This window comes from Aquarana catesbeiana, linkage group LG02, assembly GCF_042186555.1.
Source record: "Aquarana catesbeiana isolate 2022-GZ linkage group LG02, ASM4218655v1, whole genome shotgun sequence".
NCBI lineage: Eukaryota > Metazoa > Chordata > Amphibia > Anura > Ranidae > Aquarana > Aquarana catesbeiana.
The window spans coordinates 133,210,480-133,232,132 of NC_133325.1; the positions used below are offsets into that span (position 1 = coordinate 133,210,480).

The following is a 21,653-nucleotide window of genomic DNA, read 5'->3' on the forward strand; positions in this document are numbered from 1 at the left end:
AATGGTAAGGGGGTACTTACCCCTACCATTTCACTAAAAAACTGTCAAAAATGTTAAAAATGACAAGAGACAGTTTTTGACAATTCCTTTATTTAAATGCTTCTTCTATCTTCCTTCATCTTCTTCTGGTTCTTCCTCCGGCGTTCTCGTCCAGCATCTCCTCCACGGCGTCTTCTATCTTCTTCTCCTCGGGCCGCTCCGCACCCATGGCATGGGGGGAGGCTCCCGCTCTTCTCTTCATCTTCTTCTTTATCCTCTTCTCTTCTTCCTTCTTCTCTTCTTCTCTTCTTCATTTGCTTCTCCGGGCCGCTCCGCATCCATGCTGGCATGGAGGGAGGCTCCCGCTGTGTGACGGCGTCTCCTCGTCTGACGGTTCTTAAATAACGGGGGGCGGGGCCACCCAGTGACCCCGCCCCCTCTGACGCACGGGACAGGACGGGACTTCCCTGTGGCATTCCCCGTGACGTCACAGGGAAGTCCCGTCAAGTCACCGTGCGTCAGAGGGGGGCGGGGTCACCGGGTGGCCCCGCCCTTCCGTTATTTAAGAACCGTCAGACGAGGAGACTCCGTCACACAGCGGGAGCCTCCCTCCATGCCAGCATGGGTGCGGAGCGGCCCGGAGAAGAAAATGAAGAAGAGAAGAAGGAAGAAGAGAAGAGGATGAAGAAGAAGATGAAGAGAAGAGCGGGAGCCTCCCCCCATGCCATGGGTGTGGAGCGGCCCGAGGAGAAGAAGATAGAAGACGCCGTGGAGGAGATGCTGGACGAGAACGCCAGAGGAAGAACCAGAAGAGCCAGAAGAACCAGAAGAAGAAGAAGATGAAGGAAGATAGAAGAAAGAAGAAGCATTTAAATAAAGGAATTGTCAAAAACTGTCTCTTGTCGTTTTTAACATTTTTGACACTTTTTTAGTGAAATGGTAGGGGTAAGTACCCCCTTACCATTTCACACAGGGGGGGGGGCCGGGATCTGGGAGTCCCCTTGTTAAAGGGGGCTTCCAGATTCCGATAAGCCCCCCACCCGCAGACCCCCACAACCACCGGCCAGGGTTGTGGGGATGAGGCCCTTGTCCTCATCAACATGGGGACAAGGTGTTTTGGGGGGCTACCCCAAAGCACCCTCCCAATGTTGAGGGCATGTGGCCTGGTACGGTTCAGGAGGGGGGGGCCGCACTCTCGTCCCCCCTCTTTTTCTGCAGCCTGCCAGGTTACGTGCTCGGATAAGGGTCTGGTATGGATTTTTGGGGGGACCCCACGCCGTTTTTTTTTTTTTTTGGCGCGGGGTTCCCCTTAAAATCCATACCAGACCTGAAGGGTCTGGTATGGAATTTAGGGGGAACCCCACGTCATTTTTTATTTAAATTTTGGCCGGGGTTCCCCTTAATATCCATACCAGACCTGAAGGGCCTGGTATGGAATTTAGGGGGACTCCCACGTCATTTTTTTTTTTAAATTTTGGTTCGGGGTTTCCCTGTGTTGAATTCCCATGCCGTTTTTATCAATGAACTTCTATGTGTATTGTCGGCAATGCAATAGCCGCGGGTAGTTTTAATTGGAATTTTTCCTTCTAAATGTCATTTTGCTGTCAGACTGTTCTAAACACGGGAAACATGCGCCCCTTTACAGGCATACTATAGACACCCCCCAGGTACGAAATTTAAAGGGATATTATACTTTTATTGTTTGACTTTAAGCATTATTAAAATCACTGCTCCTGAAAAAACAGCCGTTTTTAAAACTTTTTTTTGCATTGATCCATGTCCCCTGGGGCAGGACCCGGGTCCCCAAACACTTTTTATGACAATAACTTGCATATAAGCCTTTAAAATTAGCACTTTTGATTATTCATGTTCGTGTCCCATAGACTTTAACGGTGTTCGCGTGTTCGAGCGAACTTTTTTCCTGTTCGCATGTTCTGGTGCGAACCGAACAGGGGGGTGTTCGGCTCATCCCTACCAGAGACACAACAGGAAGGTAAATCTCTCCAAAGTGAGGGGAATTCCTCCCATAAACAGATATCACATGCCTCCTAACTGTCCCTGATTTCGAGGGACTGTCCCTGATTTAGAGCAATGTCCCTCTGTCCCTCATTCCTCCTGATTTGTCCCTCATTTTGGTCTGATCTATATAGAAGTATATAAAATGCACTTTTTATCTTTTAAAAAAGTGTTTCCCAGTGCTAAACCTTTCATCTGATTTCTAAATTGCTGCATTTGTAAATTCCAAAAGCCAATATAAAGGAATAGTAGTGGGAAAAAAGCACTTGTGGGTTTAACCAATCTTTTTTTTGTATAATTCTCCTTTAAGGGGGCGTGGCAGGGGGTGTGTCCTATGCCTGCATACTTTTGCTGATAGGTGTCCCTCATTCCCATCTCACAAAGTTGGGAGGTATGGATATCATCAGAACAGGTGTCCACATTGGAAGGTTTTCACTCATTTCCTGTTACAGTGACTTCCAGTGACCACTTATAAAGGTTGGCTATTTCATCACTTTTTGTGCTAATGACAAAGACCACCAAGACAATTAAATAGAATGAATCTTCCAAAGGGGGGGAGCAAGAAAACCTGACATGCATTTTAATACATACACACTCTGCACACACTAATACATACACGTCATCAGTTATAAAAACAACTCTAGAGAAGAATATTGAAAAGGGTAACCATAGTTTGTGAAAAGTTTGGGTTCTGTGTTGCTCGTTAATTACAGGGAAGGTTTTCAGAAGTGCTAGCTTATTGGATTTTCTGAAATTAGCTGATTCTTATTCTTAGACATAGTCTATTTTTTACAGTTTTTACAACATGATTAAATATAATTACCTATATTTGAAATGTTAACCTTATCTTTTTTTTTTCTTTCTATAGTCAAAAACACTGACTGTTACCAATGAAGACACAGTGGCTGATATCATTAAAATGGCTTTACAGCAGTTTGGTGTAGAGGTAAGTGATTGTCTGATACCATTACAACAGAAAAAATGCATGTGTTTAAAGTACATGTAATCCCAACTGAATGAACTTTAGTTTGCTAAAGCACTGTCTAACTAATAGACATTGACAGGCTGCCTGCACACTGCACCTGTGCATCCCAGGCACACTAAAGTACCAGGAGGGCCACATTGTATCTGGACAGCCCTGAGTGTAAGGGGCCTAAGACCTCATTCACACCGACACTGTCAAACCTGCGTTTATATGTACTTGTAGGATACTTCTAAATGCGCATAAATGCATGTAAATAATACCTTTCACATTGTGTGTTTACCCATGTTAAGGTGTGGCCAGTTTAGCTGCATTTAGAGAAAAATATAATTTTGTGGGTCTAGGATCTGATTAAAAACTTTAACCGCTTCAGCCCCAGAAGATTTTACCCCCTTCCTGACCAGAGCACTTTTTGTGATTCGGCCCTGCGTCGCTTTAACTAACAATTGCGCTGTCGTGCAATGTTGTACCCAAACAAAATTGACGTCCTTTTTTTCCCACAAATAGAGCTTTCTTTTCGTGGTATTTTATCACCTCTGCGGTTTTTATTTTTTGCACTATAAACAAAAAAAAAGCAACAATTTTGAAAAAAAGCTATATTTTTTACTTTTTGCCATAATAAATATCCCCCAAAAATATATAAAAAAACAATTTTTTTCCTCAGTTTAGGCCGATACGTATTCTTCTACATATTTTTGGTAAAAAAATCGCAATGAGCCTATATTGATTGGTTTGCGCAAAGTTATAGCGTCTACAAAATAGGGGATGGTTTTATGGCATTTTTATTATTAATTTTTTTGTTACTAGTAATGTCGGCGATCTACGATTTTTATCGGGACTGCGACATTATGGCGGACACATCGGACACATTTTTGGGACCATTGGCATTTATACAGCGATCAGTGCTATAAAAATGCACTGATTACTGTAAAAATGTCACTGGCAGGGAAGGGGTTAACCACTAGGGGGGGGGGGGGTCAAGGGGTTAATTGTGTTCCCTAGTGTGTGTTCTAACTGGAGGGGGAGGGGACTGTCTAGGGGAGATGACAGATCGCTGTTCATACTCTGTATGAACAGACGATCTGTCTCTTCTCCCCTCAGAGAACCGGAAACTGTGTGTTTACACACACAGATCCCGGTTCTCGGTGTGTCACCAGCGATTGCGGGAGCCCGGCGGTGATCGCGACTGTCGGGCACTCGCATCGGCTCCGGGGGTGAGCAGCGAGCCCCTAGTGGCCACAGGGCGAAGTGACATAACATAACGTCGTTTCGCCCAGCCGTGCCATTCTGCCTCAGTAAAACTGCGGCGGCTGGTCGGCAAGTTAAACGTGACTAAATGCACCTAAACTTTGTTAAACCTGCTTTAGAGCAGGAACATTTAAATGCAGGAAAAAGTGAACTGTGATGCAAAAAAAATTGTTTATTTGACTTCTTCTGCCTTTAGAACATAAAAGCGCAGGGGTGCCAGTGTGAATGAGGCCTAAGGCCAGGTAGCGTGAGCTCTGCAATGCATTATCTCGAGTTCCAGCACTCACCACAGTGGCATGTCACTATGAGAGTATAGGATGGCAATTTCCTTTGCCGTCCATCTTCTGGGCTAATAGAATCATCTCACTTTCCCAACTCTCAGCAGCTTGTCAAATATTTTGTAATTGCTGTTCCGTTCTGATTTAAATCAGAATTCCATTTAACATAATATCACAATATCCTTCCAACATGATGTAATCTGCAGCAGGGATTATTTGTGAAAACTGTGCTAGAGATAATCAATTTCACCTCTGGAAGATTGTTTTCATAACTGCGCGGGGATTACTCGCTTGAAAAAGTCACCAACGGATGGAGGGATCACAAATATAATATGTAATTTAAGCTGTACATTTCATGACTGGTTTGTAACAGGAAAGGAATCATTCCAAATATAATATTTCTTAAAGCCAGCCATACATGGATTGAAGTTCAGCCAGTTCAGCAGGGACCGGCCGAATTTCGATCCATGTATGGGCAGGGATGTTGTACAGAAGTCGATCCACCGATCAAGTTCTGTACAATCACCCTATTGGATTTTCCCTGCTCGATAAGCACTGCAGGCTGTAGCCTGCAAAGTTGATCAGTGTATTCTTATGGTGGGAAAGTCTCCTCGCCATCAGAATACAATAACTCAGCAGGGAGGATTCCTCCGTCCACCTCTAATGTGTAGATGGGGAAATTAGGTCAGTTTTTTTTGTTCAACCCAATGGTTGAACAAAAAAGAACTGACTCATCTATGGGCTGGCTGACTCAATGTTTGGTAAACCAGTGCAAGAAGCAGTGATGGCATGAAGCCTTCAGTTTTATGCACTGATTTTTTTTTATACAATACTCTAGTGGGTAAATGACTGTGCAGTGTTTGCATTAATAAAAAAAATATTTTCCAGAGTCAGGGAGGATTTGTATATGTGTTTCAACCTTTGGAATTGCCTTTTAAGGCCTCATTCTCACGGGATTTAAATCACAGGTTGGGCAAAAATGCAGCATATTCCTGGGGCTGGATTCATAGATGAATGTGGATAGTTGTGGCCGCTCATCTTATACAAACAATGATAGGCTGACAGCAACTGCAGCGGTGGGTGTTTGCGTTGTGTTCACACATAGAACGATTACCTGTGGTTCGGGACAGATGAGCTGTCCTGGGTTTAAAAAAAGAGAAAAATCCTGTTGACAGGGTATATTAAAATGTGTGGTCGGTAAACTTTCCTCAGTTCATCCTCTGTTGTGTTTTCCGCAGGGCTCAGATACAGATTACCAGCTGTGGGTCACCTCGGGCAAAGATGATGCTCCTTATCCTCTTATTGGTACGTACAAGGAATGTCATCTTCAGCTTAAATGTTTAAATGGAGCCAGTCACACAGTCACACAGATATGACAAGAATGTATGAATAGCTGACCTCTGCAATCATTGCACAACAGATAGATGCTATTGTTGCAATCTATTGATTTACCCACCAAATTAATTTCAGATTTCACTAAATTATGAGATATAGGATGCCCAGTCCATCAATGACATATTCAGAGGATGCCAAACATTCACAGTGATCAATAATTCTTCTATATATTAACCTATTGATACATGTATTATCTATTTTACACTATAGCTTGTTGCACTAGTAACAGAGCATTAGGTCTGAAAAGGTAATCATGTACTAAACTGAAAAAGGAAAATATTAGAAGTGTCTGATACATTAGTTCATGTTCAAAGTCTTCAGTTTTTAATTTTTTTTCAAATAACAGTTTTTATTTGTCATCTCAGCAGAGAATAGTACACGAACAGAACAAAGTTATTTCCAAGTAATACTGAAACATGAGTACAGCAAGTTCAAGCAATGTAGTAACAATTGGCACAATTTTTGTGCTAGATCATACCATGAACTGTTGGGTAACATATGGAGTTTGCCACAGCTGAGATATAAGCTTATAAAGAGAAGAGGGTACTCAGGGAAAAAGGGGAATAAAAAAATGGTAGGGAAATAGCACATTAGCTCATCCACCAGCTCAAGAGGGGTCCTCCCGAAGATGCTACAGCTCCCAGACCTTATCATGTATTTCCAGCCTATCCTGTATTCTAGCAGTAATTTTTTCCATTAGCTCCATGTGTTTTATTCTGGGGTACAGAGCGTCTTGAGAAGGTGGGGAGCTCTGCTTCCAGTTGAAGGCAACTAGACAGCGTGACGCAGTAAGGATGTATCTAAATAGTTTATTGTGTGGTTTGGGAATTTGTAGCAGTGATATACCTAGCAGGAAAAATGTTGGCATTAAAGGAACCGGCACCTCAAATAGGCGGGACAGCAGGTGCTGTGTCGAATGCCAAAAGGGTACTATCAGGGGGCAACTCCAGTAGATATGGTAAAGAGTACCCCAACCCTTTGACATCACCAGCATCGGTCAGAGCTAGACGGATAGATGGCATGGAGCATGTCTGGAGTCAAGTACCAAAAGTAAAGGATTTTATAGGCATTTTCCTTTAAGCCTGCAAAAGGAGCTTTACAAGATCCAGATCATCCGCCACATCATCTCAGGGATTTCTTTACCTAGTATCTTTTCCCAATGGAGCATATAGGCATGTTTACCCTGGTTTGGCATAGAACCCATGTCCACCTCTGCATTCGCGTTCCAGAGCAAACTGTTCGGGTGTATGGGTGCCAGCCATATTTTTTCATTCTCCGTCCACTTATTATAAGATTGTTGGGGGAACCAGGAGATTAGAGCACACAGTTGGGTCACTTGGTAATATTTTACTAGGTTAGGGAACGCTAGTCCCCTATCGGATCTGGACGCCATTAATACTGAACGGGGAAACCTATGTCTCTTATAGTTCCAAACGAAGCGTATCAGAGCCGCTTGGAGTGTTCTCAAGTGCGCATAGGGGACAGGGATAGGCAGTGTTTGGAAAAAGTATAGGAGTGGGGAGAGTGGTCATCTTGACCGAAGCCACACGACCCAAGAGGGATATGTGGTGGGACTTCCATTTTTGTAAAAGTTCCCATATAGAGCGAAAAGGGGGGGGGAGTTTGTTTGGTATAGGGTGGCGAACGTCGGTGTAAGGTGAACCCCTAGGTATTTCATGGCCGAGGTCTTTCAGTTATAAGGGAAACTCGTTTGCAGGTGGTAGACTTCTCCAGCAGGGATATTGATCGGGAGGGCCTCCGATTTGGACGCATTAATTATATAACCTGAGAGGGACCTATAAGTGTCCAGCTCAGCGTGCAGGTTAGGCAAGGAGATCCTGGGCTAAGTCATGGTAAGTATGATGCCGTCTGCAAACAGAGACTGATTAAACTCCTTTCCCCTGACCGGTATGCCCCGAATGTCTGGGTTTCCGCAGATAGATGCTGCCAAGGGTTCAACACATAGCGCAAACAGTAGGGGTGAGAGCGGGCACCCCTGACGGTGCCATTAGTGACTGGCAAGGAGGAGGACAGAGTGAAGGGGGTCTTCACTTGGGATCTAGGGTTAGTATAAAGGTGTAAGATGGCTTGTTGGAATGGTCCCGAAATCCCATATAGCGCAACGTGGCAAACAGGAAGGGCCAACCAAGCCAGTCAAAAGCCTTTTCCGCAGGCAAGCTTAGTATTAAGGGCCCTAGACCATTCCTGTTTGCCACGTCAATTAAGTCTATGACCCTTCTTGTGTTGTCACGTGCCTGACGGAGAGGGACAAAGCCCACCTGATCCTTGTGAATTAGGGAGAGGAGGACCGCATTCAAGCGAATCAAGAGCAGCTTGGTAAAGATTTTCAGATCAGAGTTCAGGAGCACTATGGGCCTGTAGCTAGAACAGAGAGAGGGGTCCTTATGTAGCTTTAGGATTAAAGTGAGGAAGGATCTCTGCATATCTGAGGGTATGAGGGTTGGCTTAAGGAAAGCTTTAAAAAGGTTACACATATGTGGTAACAAGAGGGGGAGAAAGGATTTGTAGTATTCGTAAGGGAAGCTGTCTGGGCCAGGGGATTTATGCTTGGGTAGATTTTTAATAGTCGACTCAAGTTCCTCCTCTGTGATAGGTGCATTGAGGGGAAGAAGGTCCGAAGGTTGCAGTTGGGGGATTCCACTCTGCTGCAGTTATTGATCTATGCACTCAGCGAGATCAGGGGGGGGGTTATGAGGGTTATTATATAACACTGAGTAGAACTCCTCAAAGGAATAGGCAATGTCTCGGGGGTGGGATAGTATACAGCCCGGTCTATTTTTTATTTGGTGTGGGGTAGTCGTGTGGCTGTGGTCAGACAGTTTTCTAGCTAATAGGGAGTGGGCTTTATTACCCTTGTTGTAGTATAATTGTTTCAGCCTAGTCTGGGCTTTTTCCACTTGTCCTAGTGGCAAGTCTTTAAGTGTCAATCGGAGACGGGTGATTTTTTTTAAGTAAGGGTAGGGATGGAGATATCTGTAGCCGAGTTTCGAGGTCCCTAAGTTCCCTTTGAGTTTGTAACTTGGTAGCCCTAGCGTCTTTGTTCATGGCAGAGGTGAGTGCCTTATGGGCTTCCCAGAGGGTGGAGAGAGATACCTCGGGGTTGTTGTTTTCAAGGAAATACAGTTTTAGTGTGGACTCCAGTTCTATTTTGGATGGAAGGTGCTGCAACAGGAAGTTATTCAGCTGCCAATGGCAAGGCTTGCAATTCGTGGCTCCTAAGTCCATTGTAAGTAAGATGGTGGCATGGTCGGACCAGGTGATTGGGAGTATTTGCAAAGACTTGGTGATACGTAGTGTGGTATTATTAACAAATAGGTAGTCAATACGTGTGTGCATGCGATGAGGGGGCGGAATAAAACGTATACTGCCGGTCGCGAGGGTGGAGAACCCGCCAGGAGTCTAAAAGAGCATATCTTCTGGTAAGTTGACAAAAGAGTTTCAAGTCCCTAGAGGCTCGGGCATGCAAATCCCGTGGGATCACCACGTGGTGATCCAGAACCACAGAGTGAGATAGATTGAAATCTCCACCTACAATTAGGAATTAGTTTGGTGTGCGAAAGAGACGCGCAAATACCTTAGTTAAAAAGCAGATCTGGTAGACATTTGGGGCATAAATGACACAAAGGGTGACTGCCTGCTCCTGCCAGTGGCCGCGCAGAATGATAAAATGTCCCTGTAGGTCATTGTATGACTCAGAGCATGTGAACGGTGCCCCCTGTTAAAATAGTATAGCTACACCGGCACGCTTGCAGGGGTTAAATGCCTGGTAATCCTGAGGATAGTATCTGGATGCGAATGCAAAGGAGTCTCCCTTGTTAAAATGGGTTTCCTGAATCAGGATAATATCTGCCCCTGACTGCCTGAACTCTCTAAGCGCCAGGTGGCTCTTTCTGTTAGAGTTTAGGCCATGAACATTCAGTGATATTAACTTAGCCATGGTGCTGGATAAAAGCAAACATAAAAGCACCTAGCTGAGCCATCTGGGGAATAGATGTGGTACCAGAGCCGGAAGAGCGCCATCTTCAGGAGGAAGACCAGGTGGTTGTAGGGGACCATAAGGTGAGCCAGTGGATGGGGGACAGAAAGAAGAAAGAAGCTAAGAAAAAAAAAGAACAATTAGATCAATACTTAATATATTAAGTGCAGTATACATTGTTAACTGATTCTATGAGACCTGTGAGGCACAGGCCTAAGTAAGTTCCTATATGTCCTCCCGACCAAAAGTTAAAAAAACAGGCCAGGGGGACACAGAGAACCACAATAACAGATTGAAAAATAAACAGTGAGATGTTTAAAGGAACTCTAGGGGGTAGATCAGGGGGGGTTTAGTGAACAGAAGTGTGACCACTCTCATATCTCATTCGAGATACACCCAAAATTCTTAACTAAGGGAAGTCAGGGGCCTAAGGGGGCCAGTAGCAAGTTATCAAGGTGAGCCATGGGTGTCATCCAATTGGAGACCCAGTCTACGGGTAAAAGTGACTGAGTGGAAAGTCCCGTGATAGTCAGCCCTTTTTTGGTTTGGTAGCTTTGCGGGGGGGTATCCGGGCCCCGGGAGCAATTGGAAGAGGGGACTTTCTGCCAAACTGCAGGCGGTGGGGTGGCAACCAAGTCCCAGTCCTGAAGCTGGGGGACAAGAATCCCCAGAGTGTCAACAAAAGGCATCCAGGTCTTCCGGGTAGCGCAGCACTGCAGATTGTTCCTGATGCCTTGCTGTAAGGCTGAAACGAAAATCCCCAATGGTAGATGATGTAGCGTGTGGAGAAGGGGTTGGAGGACCTGCGTTTTTTGTAGAGTGATCCAGGAGAGGTCCGGGTACAGGTGTATTATCAAAGATGACTTTGCAGACGGAGTGAGCTTTGCGCATGATGTCTTCCTTTAAGGGGTAGGAGTTAACTCTACAAATGACATTGCGTGGTGTGGAAGCAGTCCCTTTGGGGCGTAGAGCTCGATGGGCTCTTCCATTTCGTTTGGTAGGGGGCTCACCCAGAAGGTTATTGAATAGGGCCTGCAGGGTGGTTTGCAAATCTTCAGAGCCCTCTGACTCTGGGAGGCCCCTGACACGAATGTTGTTCCTGCCCCCGCGGTTGTCCAAGTCTTCAACGTGGCGCTGCATATCTCTTCATAATAAGCGATGGTCTGCACCCTGTAGTTAAGTGCGGTGGACTGCCAATTTGGTCTCTTGGATCTCGTCCTTAGCCATCTCCACCCTATCTGCTAGATGTTTAAAGTTTGCATGCAATGTCTGAATCTCTGCACGGCATGTGGATTTAACATCTTCTATAAGTTGTTTAAAGTCCTCTTCAGTCGGTATATTCTGAAGCTAGGCTTGCCATGAGGGTGGGACCTGATGGTGGGGACCCTCTGCCTCTTGTATGTGCAGGTAAGAGGGAGGGGGGTGATAGCAGAGGCTGCATGGTGGTGGCATATTGAGCCTGTATGTTAGGACCCATTGGAGTTTCCCATGGTTCACACAACACCAGGGCCTGGGAAGGTGAAAAGGCCTACGCTGCTGGGGCCCCTGTGTGAGATGGAACTGGGGAGCTGATAGCCTGGGCATAGGTGGGAGTGGGAACTGCGGCTCTTCCAGAGGAGCTGGTGTCTCTGGAGCAGGACTGCCTCTAAGCAGGGGCTGAGGAGCAGGCCGAATGCGGCGTGAGGACCTTCTGAGGCTCGGTGTGTGATGCCACAGAACCCCGGGAGTGTGTGGGGCCCAACAGGGGTGGAAAGTCCTCCGAGTTTACAGAGAGAGAGGGAGAGCTAGGTCCTGTAGCCTGGAGACCGGGGTCTGATGCTGTGCGCAGCAGCCGTGGGAAGGCATATGTGCACTGAGTGTAGGAGGCAGGAAGCTGGCCTAGTTCAGCTGTCTGGGTCCCGTGTGGCACTGCCGCCATGTAGGCAGGATGATGAGGAAGACTCACTGCGTCCCCCGTTGCTGGATGCTTGCCTGATGTTGTTCATGGGTGTTCGGGTGTGCTCTGGTGCAGAGCTGGAGCTTGCCATGCTGGCTGCAGGGGGGCCTGTATACATGTGGTGGAGGGGGCCGGCGCCATCCTGTCCGTCCCGCCGGGCGGCATGTGAGGCAATGTAAAATTGCCGCGGATGGTCTTAGAAGACCCAGGAGGAGGTTGGGAGGATCCCTTTGCTTTAGAAGATCGGGTCCTCCTAGATCTATCCATGTGAGGGTGTAAAAAGTCCCCTGGAAAAGCCAGGTGTGTAGCTGTGGGCTATGAGAGAGCACAAGCATCCATGCAGGTCGACTTCCGTTCACACCCCCCTCTTCAGTTTTTTAAGGGTTTTCTTAAAGGGTCGGCTCCTCCAAAACTGGTATTTTGGTTTTTAATGGATGCTGGAGAGTTACACTATATGGCCAGACGTTTCTGGACATCTGACCATAATACCTATATGAGCTTGGTGGACATATTATTCCAATACTATGGGAAGTATTATTTTAGAGTTGGGGCCCTTGTGTGACTACAACACCTTTCTGAGAAGACCTTCCTCTAGATTTGGAAGTATGTATGTAGGCATTTCTGCTCATTGAGCCAAAAAGAGCAATTGTGAGGTCAGGTACTGATGTTGGACAAGAAGACATGGTTCACAATTGGCATTCCAGTTCATCCCAGAGACGTTTAATAGGGTTGAGGTCAGAGATCAATGCAAGCTACTCCAATTCCTTCCAACCAAATTCATCAAGCCATGTCTTTATGGACCTGGCCTTCTTAATAGGGGCACAGCCATACTGGAACATAAAAGAGTCACACAATTCTCTAAAATGTCTTTGTATGCTGTCTGTAGCATAAACTGTGCTCTTCATTGGAAACACCTGAACTTATTCACTTGGAAAAGTGTCCACATGCTTTTGGCCATATAGTCTATGTTAGATATCAGTTTCTTGTGTCCATTGGGAACTACAGTGGTAAGAACCCATGTCTTTACATCTGTTGGGAGCATTACAAAAGGGGGGTCATAGTCCCTGTTGGATTATTAATTTACTTTACATTATGGAAGGAGCAGAAGTAGTAGTAACACCTTAAAGCTGGGTACACACTGTCCAAAAATCAACTGGAAGATTAGATGGCAGAGCTGCAGAATGCAAAGGGAGTGGCATCTTCAATGATGGCTGTAGCTGCTCTACAGGAATTCCCATAAATTGGACTTTAGCCTTGGGTGGTCCTTCACCACTAGAAGGTTTTCCCTTTGCGGTGATCATTTATTATTTATTCATCAACAACTTGTTAATTAGGATAATCTTTTGATAATATTGAGTTAAAGCCCATCTTCAGGAAGTGAGCAACATATCTCCGATGGTACATAATAATAGAAGCATTTTTTAACAGAGTGAAATACTGTAACCTCTGACAATTTTTATTGCTGTGCCTTAAACCTTTGTAGAGATTTTCTCCTTTTTTGTTATATAATGACACATACACAGCAATAAGAACCTGAGGGGGCTCTAATGCCCTCTGTATCCAAACTAAAAATACATTTTTGACTAAAGTTTCATTTTAATGTGTAACAAGTCTGCTGGTAGGCCCTTTTTCCATGTGAGGCTACAGCAAACTCATATGCTTCTTTATGAAAACAGCTTTGACTCTGTTCAGCTTCAGGATGTTCAGGATAAATCATAGCTTGAAAAAATGTACTTTATCAATTAAGCACTAAATATAGCACTCCTTTGCATACATTAATGGGCACTTTAATGTACTCGTTACTACAATGCATGGAACTGGTGCTTGCATGCATTAGTGCATGGGATGCCTTAAAGAAGTTGTAAAGGCAGAAGGTTTTTTTTTACCTTAATGCATTCTATGCATTAGGATAAAAAAACTTTTGTGTGTAGCAGCCCCCCCAGCACCCCCTAATTACTCACCTGAGCCCCATCTCTCTCCAGCGATGCCCACCAATGTCTAAGCTATCCGGGATACTCCTCCTGAATATCTGAGACACAGCAGCGGCACCATTGGCTCTCGCGGCTGTCAAACAAAGTCAATCAGCCAATCAGGGGAGAGAGTAGGCTCCGTGCCTGAATGGATACAAAGAGCTGTGACTCGACTTAGGTGCTCCCATAGGAGCTTACTGTGGGGGCACTCGATAGGAGGGAGGGGACAGGAGCAGCAAAAAAGGAGGATCTGGGCTGCTCTGTGCAAAACCACTGTACAGAGGAGGTAAGTATAACATGTTTGTTATTTAAAAAAAAAAAAAACACGAGATTGTGCAATCACTTTAATCCAGTGCGCATTATTGTGCATACGTTATCACACCACACAAGTGAGAAGCTGGCTTTAAAGTATTTACTAGATCCTAAAAGTATTTACTATTTAAATAGTTTAATAACTTTAGGTGAAGTCCCCCCCACCCTTGTACATCATCTTTTCCCCCTCAAAAGTTCTTGTGCAAATATAGACCTTCTCAAAGTCTGTATTTACATACTGTATAAACACATAGAAACGCCACTGCACCCATGCACCCTGTGCTCAGGGTTCAGACAGGTCACTCAAGCAACAAGCATGTGAAGGGCATAGGGGAACATGCATGCTCTCCATGCCCCGAACGTCAAGATCCCGCAGGCACGCTGTGTTGTACTGTAGAAAAAAATTAAAAGTAGCGGCAATTTTAAAACAAAAAACATTGGCACATGAAAAGTTCCTCTGCAGATGTATAAAGTTTCCAGGGCACTTGAAGCAAAACAGATTACATTAATCCAAATATAACAGATAAATATTGAAAATAACCCTTATGAAAATAAAAGAAAAATTGTGCCAGTAATAACAAATGAAAGCTAATGAGTGTGGAAATTGTTTCAGTGTATTCAGTAACTGTCAGCAATGACAGTTTATGTACTAAAAAGAGAACGGGGCCAACATTTGTTCATTACAATAGCTAAGATCCAAAAGCACAAATACAAATAACGTTTTTTAGATCAGTTATTTTCCTACTCTCATTGGGCTTAAAATTATCCGTATGTATACTGATATCGTCACACTAAAATCATTTGTTGTGTTTCAGATGATCACTAGGGTTCGACCAAACTAGGAGATTTTGGTGACATTTTTTAATTTGCCAAAATGAATTGATGTCAATGGGAAAGACAAACCTAAACTCTGACATGCAACATAACTTTTTAGTAATGCTCAGTCTCTTCTGCTTTGAAAATAAATAGGAATATATATTTTTATTTGCTGTTCAATTTTTTAGGAAGGTTTTCAATCTGCTTTCGCATTCATGGCCTGGGGTAAAATGGCATTGCCTCTCCAACCTGCAGACTCCTGGGATATCACAGTCATACATCCCAGCAGTCTTCAGGGTTTTTTCATTTGCTTGCGAGATTACGACAGCAGTGAGAGGATGGACTTTTTGTTGAATCTGCCTGCTTGCACGTCTGCCCAGCGCCTCATCCAAGTGAGGGCGGATTGAATTTCAGGAAGTAAATATCTGAAACCTCTGCCCTTACTAAAAATGGGCATGAGAAGAGAAGCTCGAAAACACTACAAGAGAATTTTGTAAACAAACTAAGGCCTCTTTCACACTTTCACAAGGGTGATTGGGGGGGGGGGGGGCTGTTGGGCAACAGTTTTACTGTCCTACGACCACCCACCTAAAGCCTACAATACAGCCGGAAGTTGCTGTTGACATGCTATAAGAATGATGCTTTGCAATGCAGCCAAAGCAAACTTAACAATTGCATGCTGAGTTGACATCATCTGTCATATTTGGCTATTCAAATCAAAGGGGCCTCACCGCAACCATGAGCCACATGCTTGGTTCACAGTTGCAGTGCATTATGCCGCGTACACACGAGCGGACTTTCTATCCTACTTGGTCCGGCACACTTTCCGACGGACTTTGTCCGCCATGTGCGCCGGACTTTAAAACGGACGGACTTGCCCACACACGCCGGGACTTTCCGGCGGGCTAAGTCCGCCCGTCTTTCCGACGGACTTTCGCCGGAGTTCCGGCGGACTTTCAGAATGAACGGACTTGCCCACACACGGACAAGTCCGTTCATTTTGAACGTGACTCAGGTGCGACGGGACTAGAAAAGGATGTCAATCTTGCCGCTTTTATCGGCGAGATTGACACCTTACTAGCCCCGTCGCGGGGCATACCAGGCCCTTAGGTCTGGTATGGATTATAAAGGGGAACCCCGCTACGCCGAAAAAACGGCGTGGGGTCCCCCTAAAATCCATACCAGACCCCGATCCGAGCACGCAGCCTGGCCGGTCAGGAAAGGGGGTGGGGACGAGCGAGCGCCCCCCCCCCTCCTGAACCGTACCAGGCCGCATGCCCTCAACATGGGGGTGGGTGCTTTGGGGGAGGGGGGCGCCCTGCGCCCCCCCCCAAAGCACCTTGTCCCCATGTTGATGAGGACAAGGGCCTCTTCCCGACAACCCTGGCCGTTGGTTGTCGGGGTCTGCGGGCGGGGGCTTATCGGAATCTGGGAGCCCCCTTTAATAAGGGGGCCCCCAGATCCCGGCCCCCCACCCTATGTAAATGAGTATGGGGTACATGGTACCCCTACCCATTTACCTAGGAAAAAAGTGCAAGTAATAAAACACACTACACAGGTTTTTAAAATATTTTATTAAACAGCTCCGGGGATCTTCCTCCGGCTTCGGGGGTCTTCTTCCGGCTTCGGGGGTCCCTCCGCTTCATCTTCTCCCGGCGTCCGGTTGGTTCTTCTCCGCTCTCTTCTCCCGGTGTTCCTGTTCTTCGGCCGGCTCCTCTGCTGTCTTCAAGTAGCTCTCTTGCCAGCAGAGGTCCGGACTTCTGGGCTTCTGGGCTTCTGGGCTTCTGGGCTTCTCTTCCCCAGATGTTGACACGACGCTCTCTCCTGCTGGACTGCTCTCCGAGGGCTGCGTTGTGACTTATATAGGTGGAGACCCCGCCCCCTTTTGATGTCACAGTCCCTGGGCATGCTGGGACTGTGACGTTTTAGGGGGCGTGGTCAACATCACCCAGTGACCACGCCCCCTAAAACGTCACAGTCCCAGCATGCCCAGGGACTGTGACATCAAAAGGGGGCGGGGTCTCCACCTATATAAGTCACAACGCAGCCCTCGGAGAGCAGTCCAGCAGGAGAGAGCGTCGTGTCAACATCTGGGGAAGAGAAGCCCAGAAGCCCAGAAGCCCAGAAGTCCGGACCTCTGCTGGCAAGAGAGCTACTTGAAGACAGCAGAGGAGCCTGCCGAAGAACAGGAACACCGGGAGAAGAGAGCGGAGAAGAACCAACCGGACGCCGGGAGAAGATGAAGCGGAGGGACCCCCGAAGCCGGAAGAAGACCCCCGAAGCCGGAGGAAGATCCCCGGAGCTGTTTAATAAAATATTTTAAAAACCTGTGTAGTGTGTTTTATTACTTGCACTTTTTTCCTAGGTAAATGGGTAGGGGTACCATGTACCCCATACTCATTTACATAGGGTGGGGGGCTGGGATCTGGGGGCCCCCTTATTAAAGGGGGCTCCCAGATTCCGATAAGCCCCCGCCCGCAGACCCCGACAACCAACGGCCAGGGTTGTCGGGAAGAGGCCCTTGTCCTCATCAACATGGGGACAAGGTGCTTTGGGGGGGGGGGGGGCCCCGCGGGCGCCCCCCTTCCCCAAAGCACCCACCCCCCATGTTGAGGGCATGCGGCCTGGTACGGTTCAGGAGGGGGGGGGGCGCTCGCTCGTCCCCACCCCCTTTCCTGACCGGCCAGGCTGCGTGCTCGGATCGGGGTCTGGTATGGATTTTAGGGGGGACCCCACGCCGTTTTTTCGGCGTAGGGGCTTCCCTTTATAATCCATACCAGACCTAAGGGCCTGGTATGCCCCGCGCTCGCCGCAATAGGAAAATGTGTTTTTCCTATTGCAGCGAGCGTGAGATGCAATACCCTGCCCTCGTGTTGTATCTGGTCTGTCGGACCAGCATACACACGAGCGGGCTTTCCGTCGGACCAGCACACACACGAGCGGACTTTCCGCCCGAAACTGAGTCCGGCGGAAAGATTTAGAACTTTCTTCAAATCTAGGTCCGGCGGGCTTTTGGGAAAAAGTCCGCCGGAAAAGTCCGCCGGTGCCTACACACGAGCGGATTGTCCGGCACACTCTGGTCCGCCGGACCAAGTATGCCGGAAAGTCCGCTCGTGTGTACGCGGCATTAGTCACATTGAAAGGCAAAAACAAAAGCAACAAAAAAAATAGGCATTTAAGAGGCAGCAGGATTCCCTCCTGAGCACCTGACGTGGCTGCTTAGTAGCACTTTGAAAATCTAACCACAGCGGATAGCTTTCCAGAGAATAGTCAAGTGTAAACTAAAGGCTGCAGAAAATGAATGGACAGGTGAGTTTTAAATGAACATTCACATAGCTCACATATGTTCCTGATTCCGAGGGACTGTCCCTGATTTGGAACAAAGTCCCTCTGTTCCTCTTTCCTCCTCATTTGTCCCTCATTTTGGTCTGATCTTTATAGTTGTATATAAAATGCACTTTTTATCTTTTAAAAAGTGTTTCCAAGTACTAACCCTTCCTTTCAATTTCTAAATTGCTGCATATAAAAAAGTTTCAAAAGCCGGTATAAAGGAATATCAGTGGTAAAAAAAAGCACTTTTTAGTATAATTCTCCTTTAAGGGGGCATAGAAGGCAGAGATGTCTCCTATGTCTACATACAATTGCTAATAGGTGTCCCTCTTTCTTGTCTCAAAAAGTTGGGAAGTATGTGTACATAGCAATATTTTTGTTTAATGGGGCGTACACATGGTCGGACTTTTCGACCGGACTGGTCTGACGGACGCCGATGGACCAAATCTGGCGAACAATCCGATCGTGTGTGGGCTTCACTGGACCTTCAGCGGATTTTTCCAGTCGCAAATCTGACGGACTTTAGATTTGGAACATGCTTCAAATCTTTACGTCGTGACTCCACCGGACCCAGAAATCTGCTCGTCTGTATGCTAGTCCGACGGACAGAAACCGACACTAGGGCAGCTATTGGCTACTGGCTATCAACTTCCTTATTTTAGTCCGGTGTACGTCATCACGTACGAATCCGTTGGACTTTGGTGTGATCATGTGTAGGCAAGTCTGGTCGTTAGAAGTCCACCAAAAGTCAGTCGAAAGTCTGTCGAAAGTCTGCCGGACAGGTTGTCGGACTTTTGTAGCTGAAAAGTCCGACTGTGTGTACATGGCATGACTGGCAAAGATCAAGTTAAATTCTGCTTTAAAGTGGTTTTGGTGGGTTTTAAAGGACCAATCCACAAATTCTCCAAAACATCTCCAGCCCTCCTCCCTAGCCCCCTAAACTAGCCTTAGCTGACCTTCGCCCCCCCAAGGTTCTTCCTCAACCTTCGACAGGGACGGCCTACTATTTTGTATAAATCTGTACCGGGCAAAATTTAGTGCTGCCCGTGCCTTGAAGCTAACACCTAATAAACAAAGGATGTAAGTATGCACATGGGCAGAAAAAGGTCAGCATAGACTGACCACTGAGTACTGCACTTATCCCCAGGTGTCACAGTCCTTACTGATTTCCACTGAGTATAATAATAAGCAGATATAACCCAGTGGTGTTCAGTACAACCTCAGACAATAACAGCTAAATTATCTAACATTTGGCTTTTTGATTCCTCCTGTATTCAATTGTATTGTAACTGTACTCCAATTTTTACTTTGGTGATGGGTGTCACACAACTGGGTGCTTGATCATTCATTTCATTATTTCAACACGGTTTTGCAATGGACTTTACACACGGACTTTAGTCTCATATGATTTTTTGCAGAGATCTGCACCCTTTTTATATATATTGCACTGATATTTATGCTTGAAATTCATCTCTAGCTGAATTTTAGGTTTTGCACAATTGATGGTACTAAGTGCCGGTTCACACTAGACGCGGCACGACTTGCAGGTCGCCTCACCGAGGCGACCTGCACACGACTGCCGGGGCGACTTGCAAGACGACTTCTGTATAGAAGTCTATGCAAGTCGCCCCCAAAGTAGTACAGGAACCTTTCTTCTAAGTCGGAGCGACTTACGTCGCTCCGATTAGAACGGTTCCATTGTACATAACGGGAGGCGACTTGTCAGGCGGCTAGGTCGCCTGACAAGTCGCCCCCGTGTGAACCGGCTCTAAGGCCCCTTTCACACTGAGGCGCTTGTAAACTGCCAGTAAAAAACTGAGCACTTTTGAAGCGCTTTCCATTTCACCACCCTGCCAACGCACTGCCCCAGTGTGAAAGCATTCACTGATTTTAATGAAAATAGGTTTTCGTGAGCTATTCAGGTGCTTTTTTTAGCGTGAAAGCACCTGAAAAATGCCTCAGTGTGAAAAGGGTCTTATTGCACTTTAATTAGTACATGTTTTATTTTAATTTCTGCATATTTCTTCTTTATGCACTATTTTGCTATTGATTTCCTATATTGTTCATACACTATTGATTGCACTGAATGCACTTTATTTATCTTTGCACCTGTTATATGCACTGTGTTATATATTGCAACTATGTTTTTAGGGCTGCACTCTTTATTTACATATTTTTACTGTCTGTCCTCGCGTTGTAAACCACTGTCACCGCAATATAAATACTGTATTATAATAATATAAATAATTAATTGTAGATGCATAATAAATATAAATATATATACTGTATTTGAAATGTTGTATACAGAAGGATTGTTCATTTTTCTCCTGTTATAAAAAGAAAAATAAAGAAATTATAAAAAAATATATACTGAATATATATATATATATATATATATATATATATATATATATATATATATATATATATATATATATAATATATTACATTGATGGTCAATAGCTTTTACATGATGTCTAAATTTTATCTGTCTTTCTTCAGGGCATGAATACCCATTCTCAATAAAAATGAGCCATATTCGTGACGCACTGCCACAACTTCAGGCAGGGAAGGAGCCTACCTGTCCCTTAAATCTGGAGGAGCCCTTCCTCATGGAACAGTTTCCTCGGGAGATGCAATGTCAGTTCATACTGAAGCCCAGCCGTATGGCCATATGCCATCCACTAACTGGTGAGTGCTGCTTGTTACAGGGGCCCTTTCAGCCTGCTGTTATTCCTGCGGGCTGACATAATGAGAGCGGCACATTCCAGCTGCCTGAAGTATTTTCCTAGAATTTACGGCATGTTTACACTTTACACATGTTCTGAAAAGTAACATTTTCAGGAAACCGTCCTCTGAGGCCGCTTCCAATTACCACAACAGGGAATATTTAAAAATCCATCCTGATATATGTTTACTTCGAAATACATGTTTTCCTCTTTCTGTATTGATATTCTTCTGTGTGTGGAGGAAAAGGGGAAGGGGCAGAATTCCACAGTTTAGCTAGTAAAGAGAACCTATCATTTACCTGCAGGTTTTATGAAAAATATCATATTTAAATAGGAATAAATTGTTGACCATTTTTGTTTTTTTGTCTAAAACTGTGCAAGAAATTGTAGTTTGTTTACTGCATTACCAATAATAATACATGCCCTGCTTCCATATTTGTGACAAGTTTAAATATCAGACAAGTAAAATGAAATTCTGAAGTGGATTTAGTTCCATTTAGCTTGTATGCAGACTTAAATATCCAAGGCACTAAAAGTATCTGTTTTTTGTTTTTTTTGCCATGTTCCCATTGAGGAGATTTCCCTTAACTTCTTGTCCCATACCCAAACAGGAAGTGACAGGAAATTCCTGTAAAGTGAAGGAAACACTGATTGTAACCAGAACT

At 45.4% G+C, this 21,653-nt stretch overlaps 1 protein-coding gene across 2 annotated transcripts in view; it reads left to right on the top strand.

Moving 5' to 3' along the window:
* ARHGAP20 (Rho GTPase activating protein 20) overlaps positions 1-21,653 on the top strand; it is a 217,869-nt gene that overhangs the window by 165,500 nt on the left and 30,716 nt on the right. For both annotated transcript variants that reach the window (XM_073613484.1, XM_073613485.1), the window contains 3 exons: positions 2,864-2,941; positions 5,742-5,808; positions 20,762-20,950. In XM_073613484.1, coding sequence (XP_073469585.1) covers positions 2,864-2,941; positions 5,742-5,808; positions 20,762-20,950 — 334 coding nt within the window. The remainder of the gene's footprint in view (positions 1-2,863; positions 2,942-5,741; positions 5,809-20,761; positions 20,951-21,653) is intronic.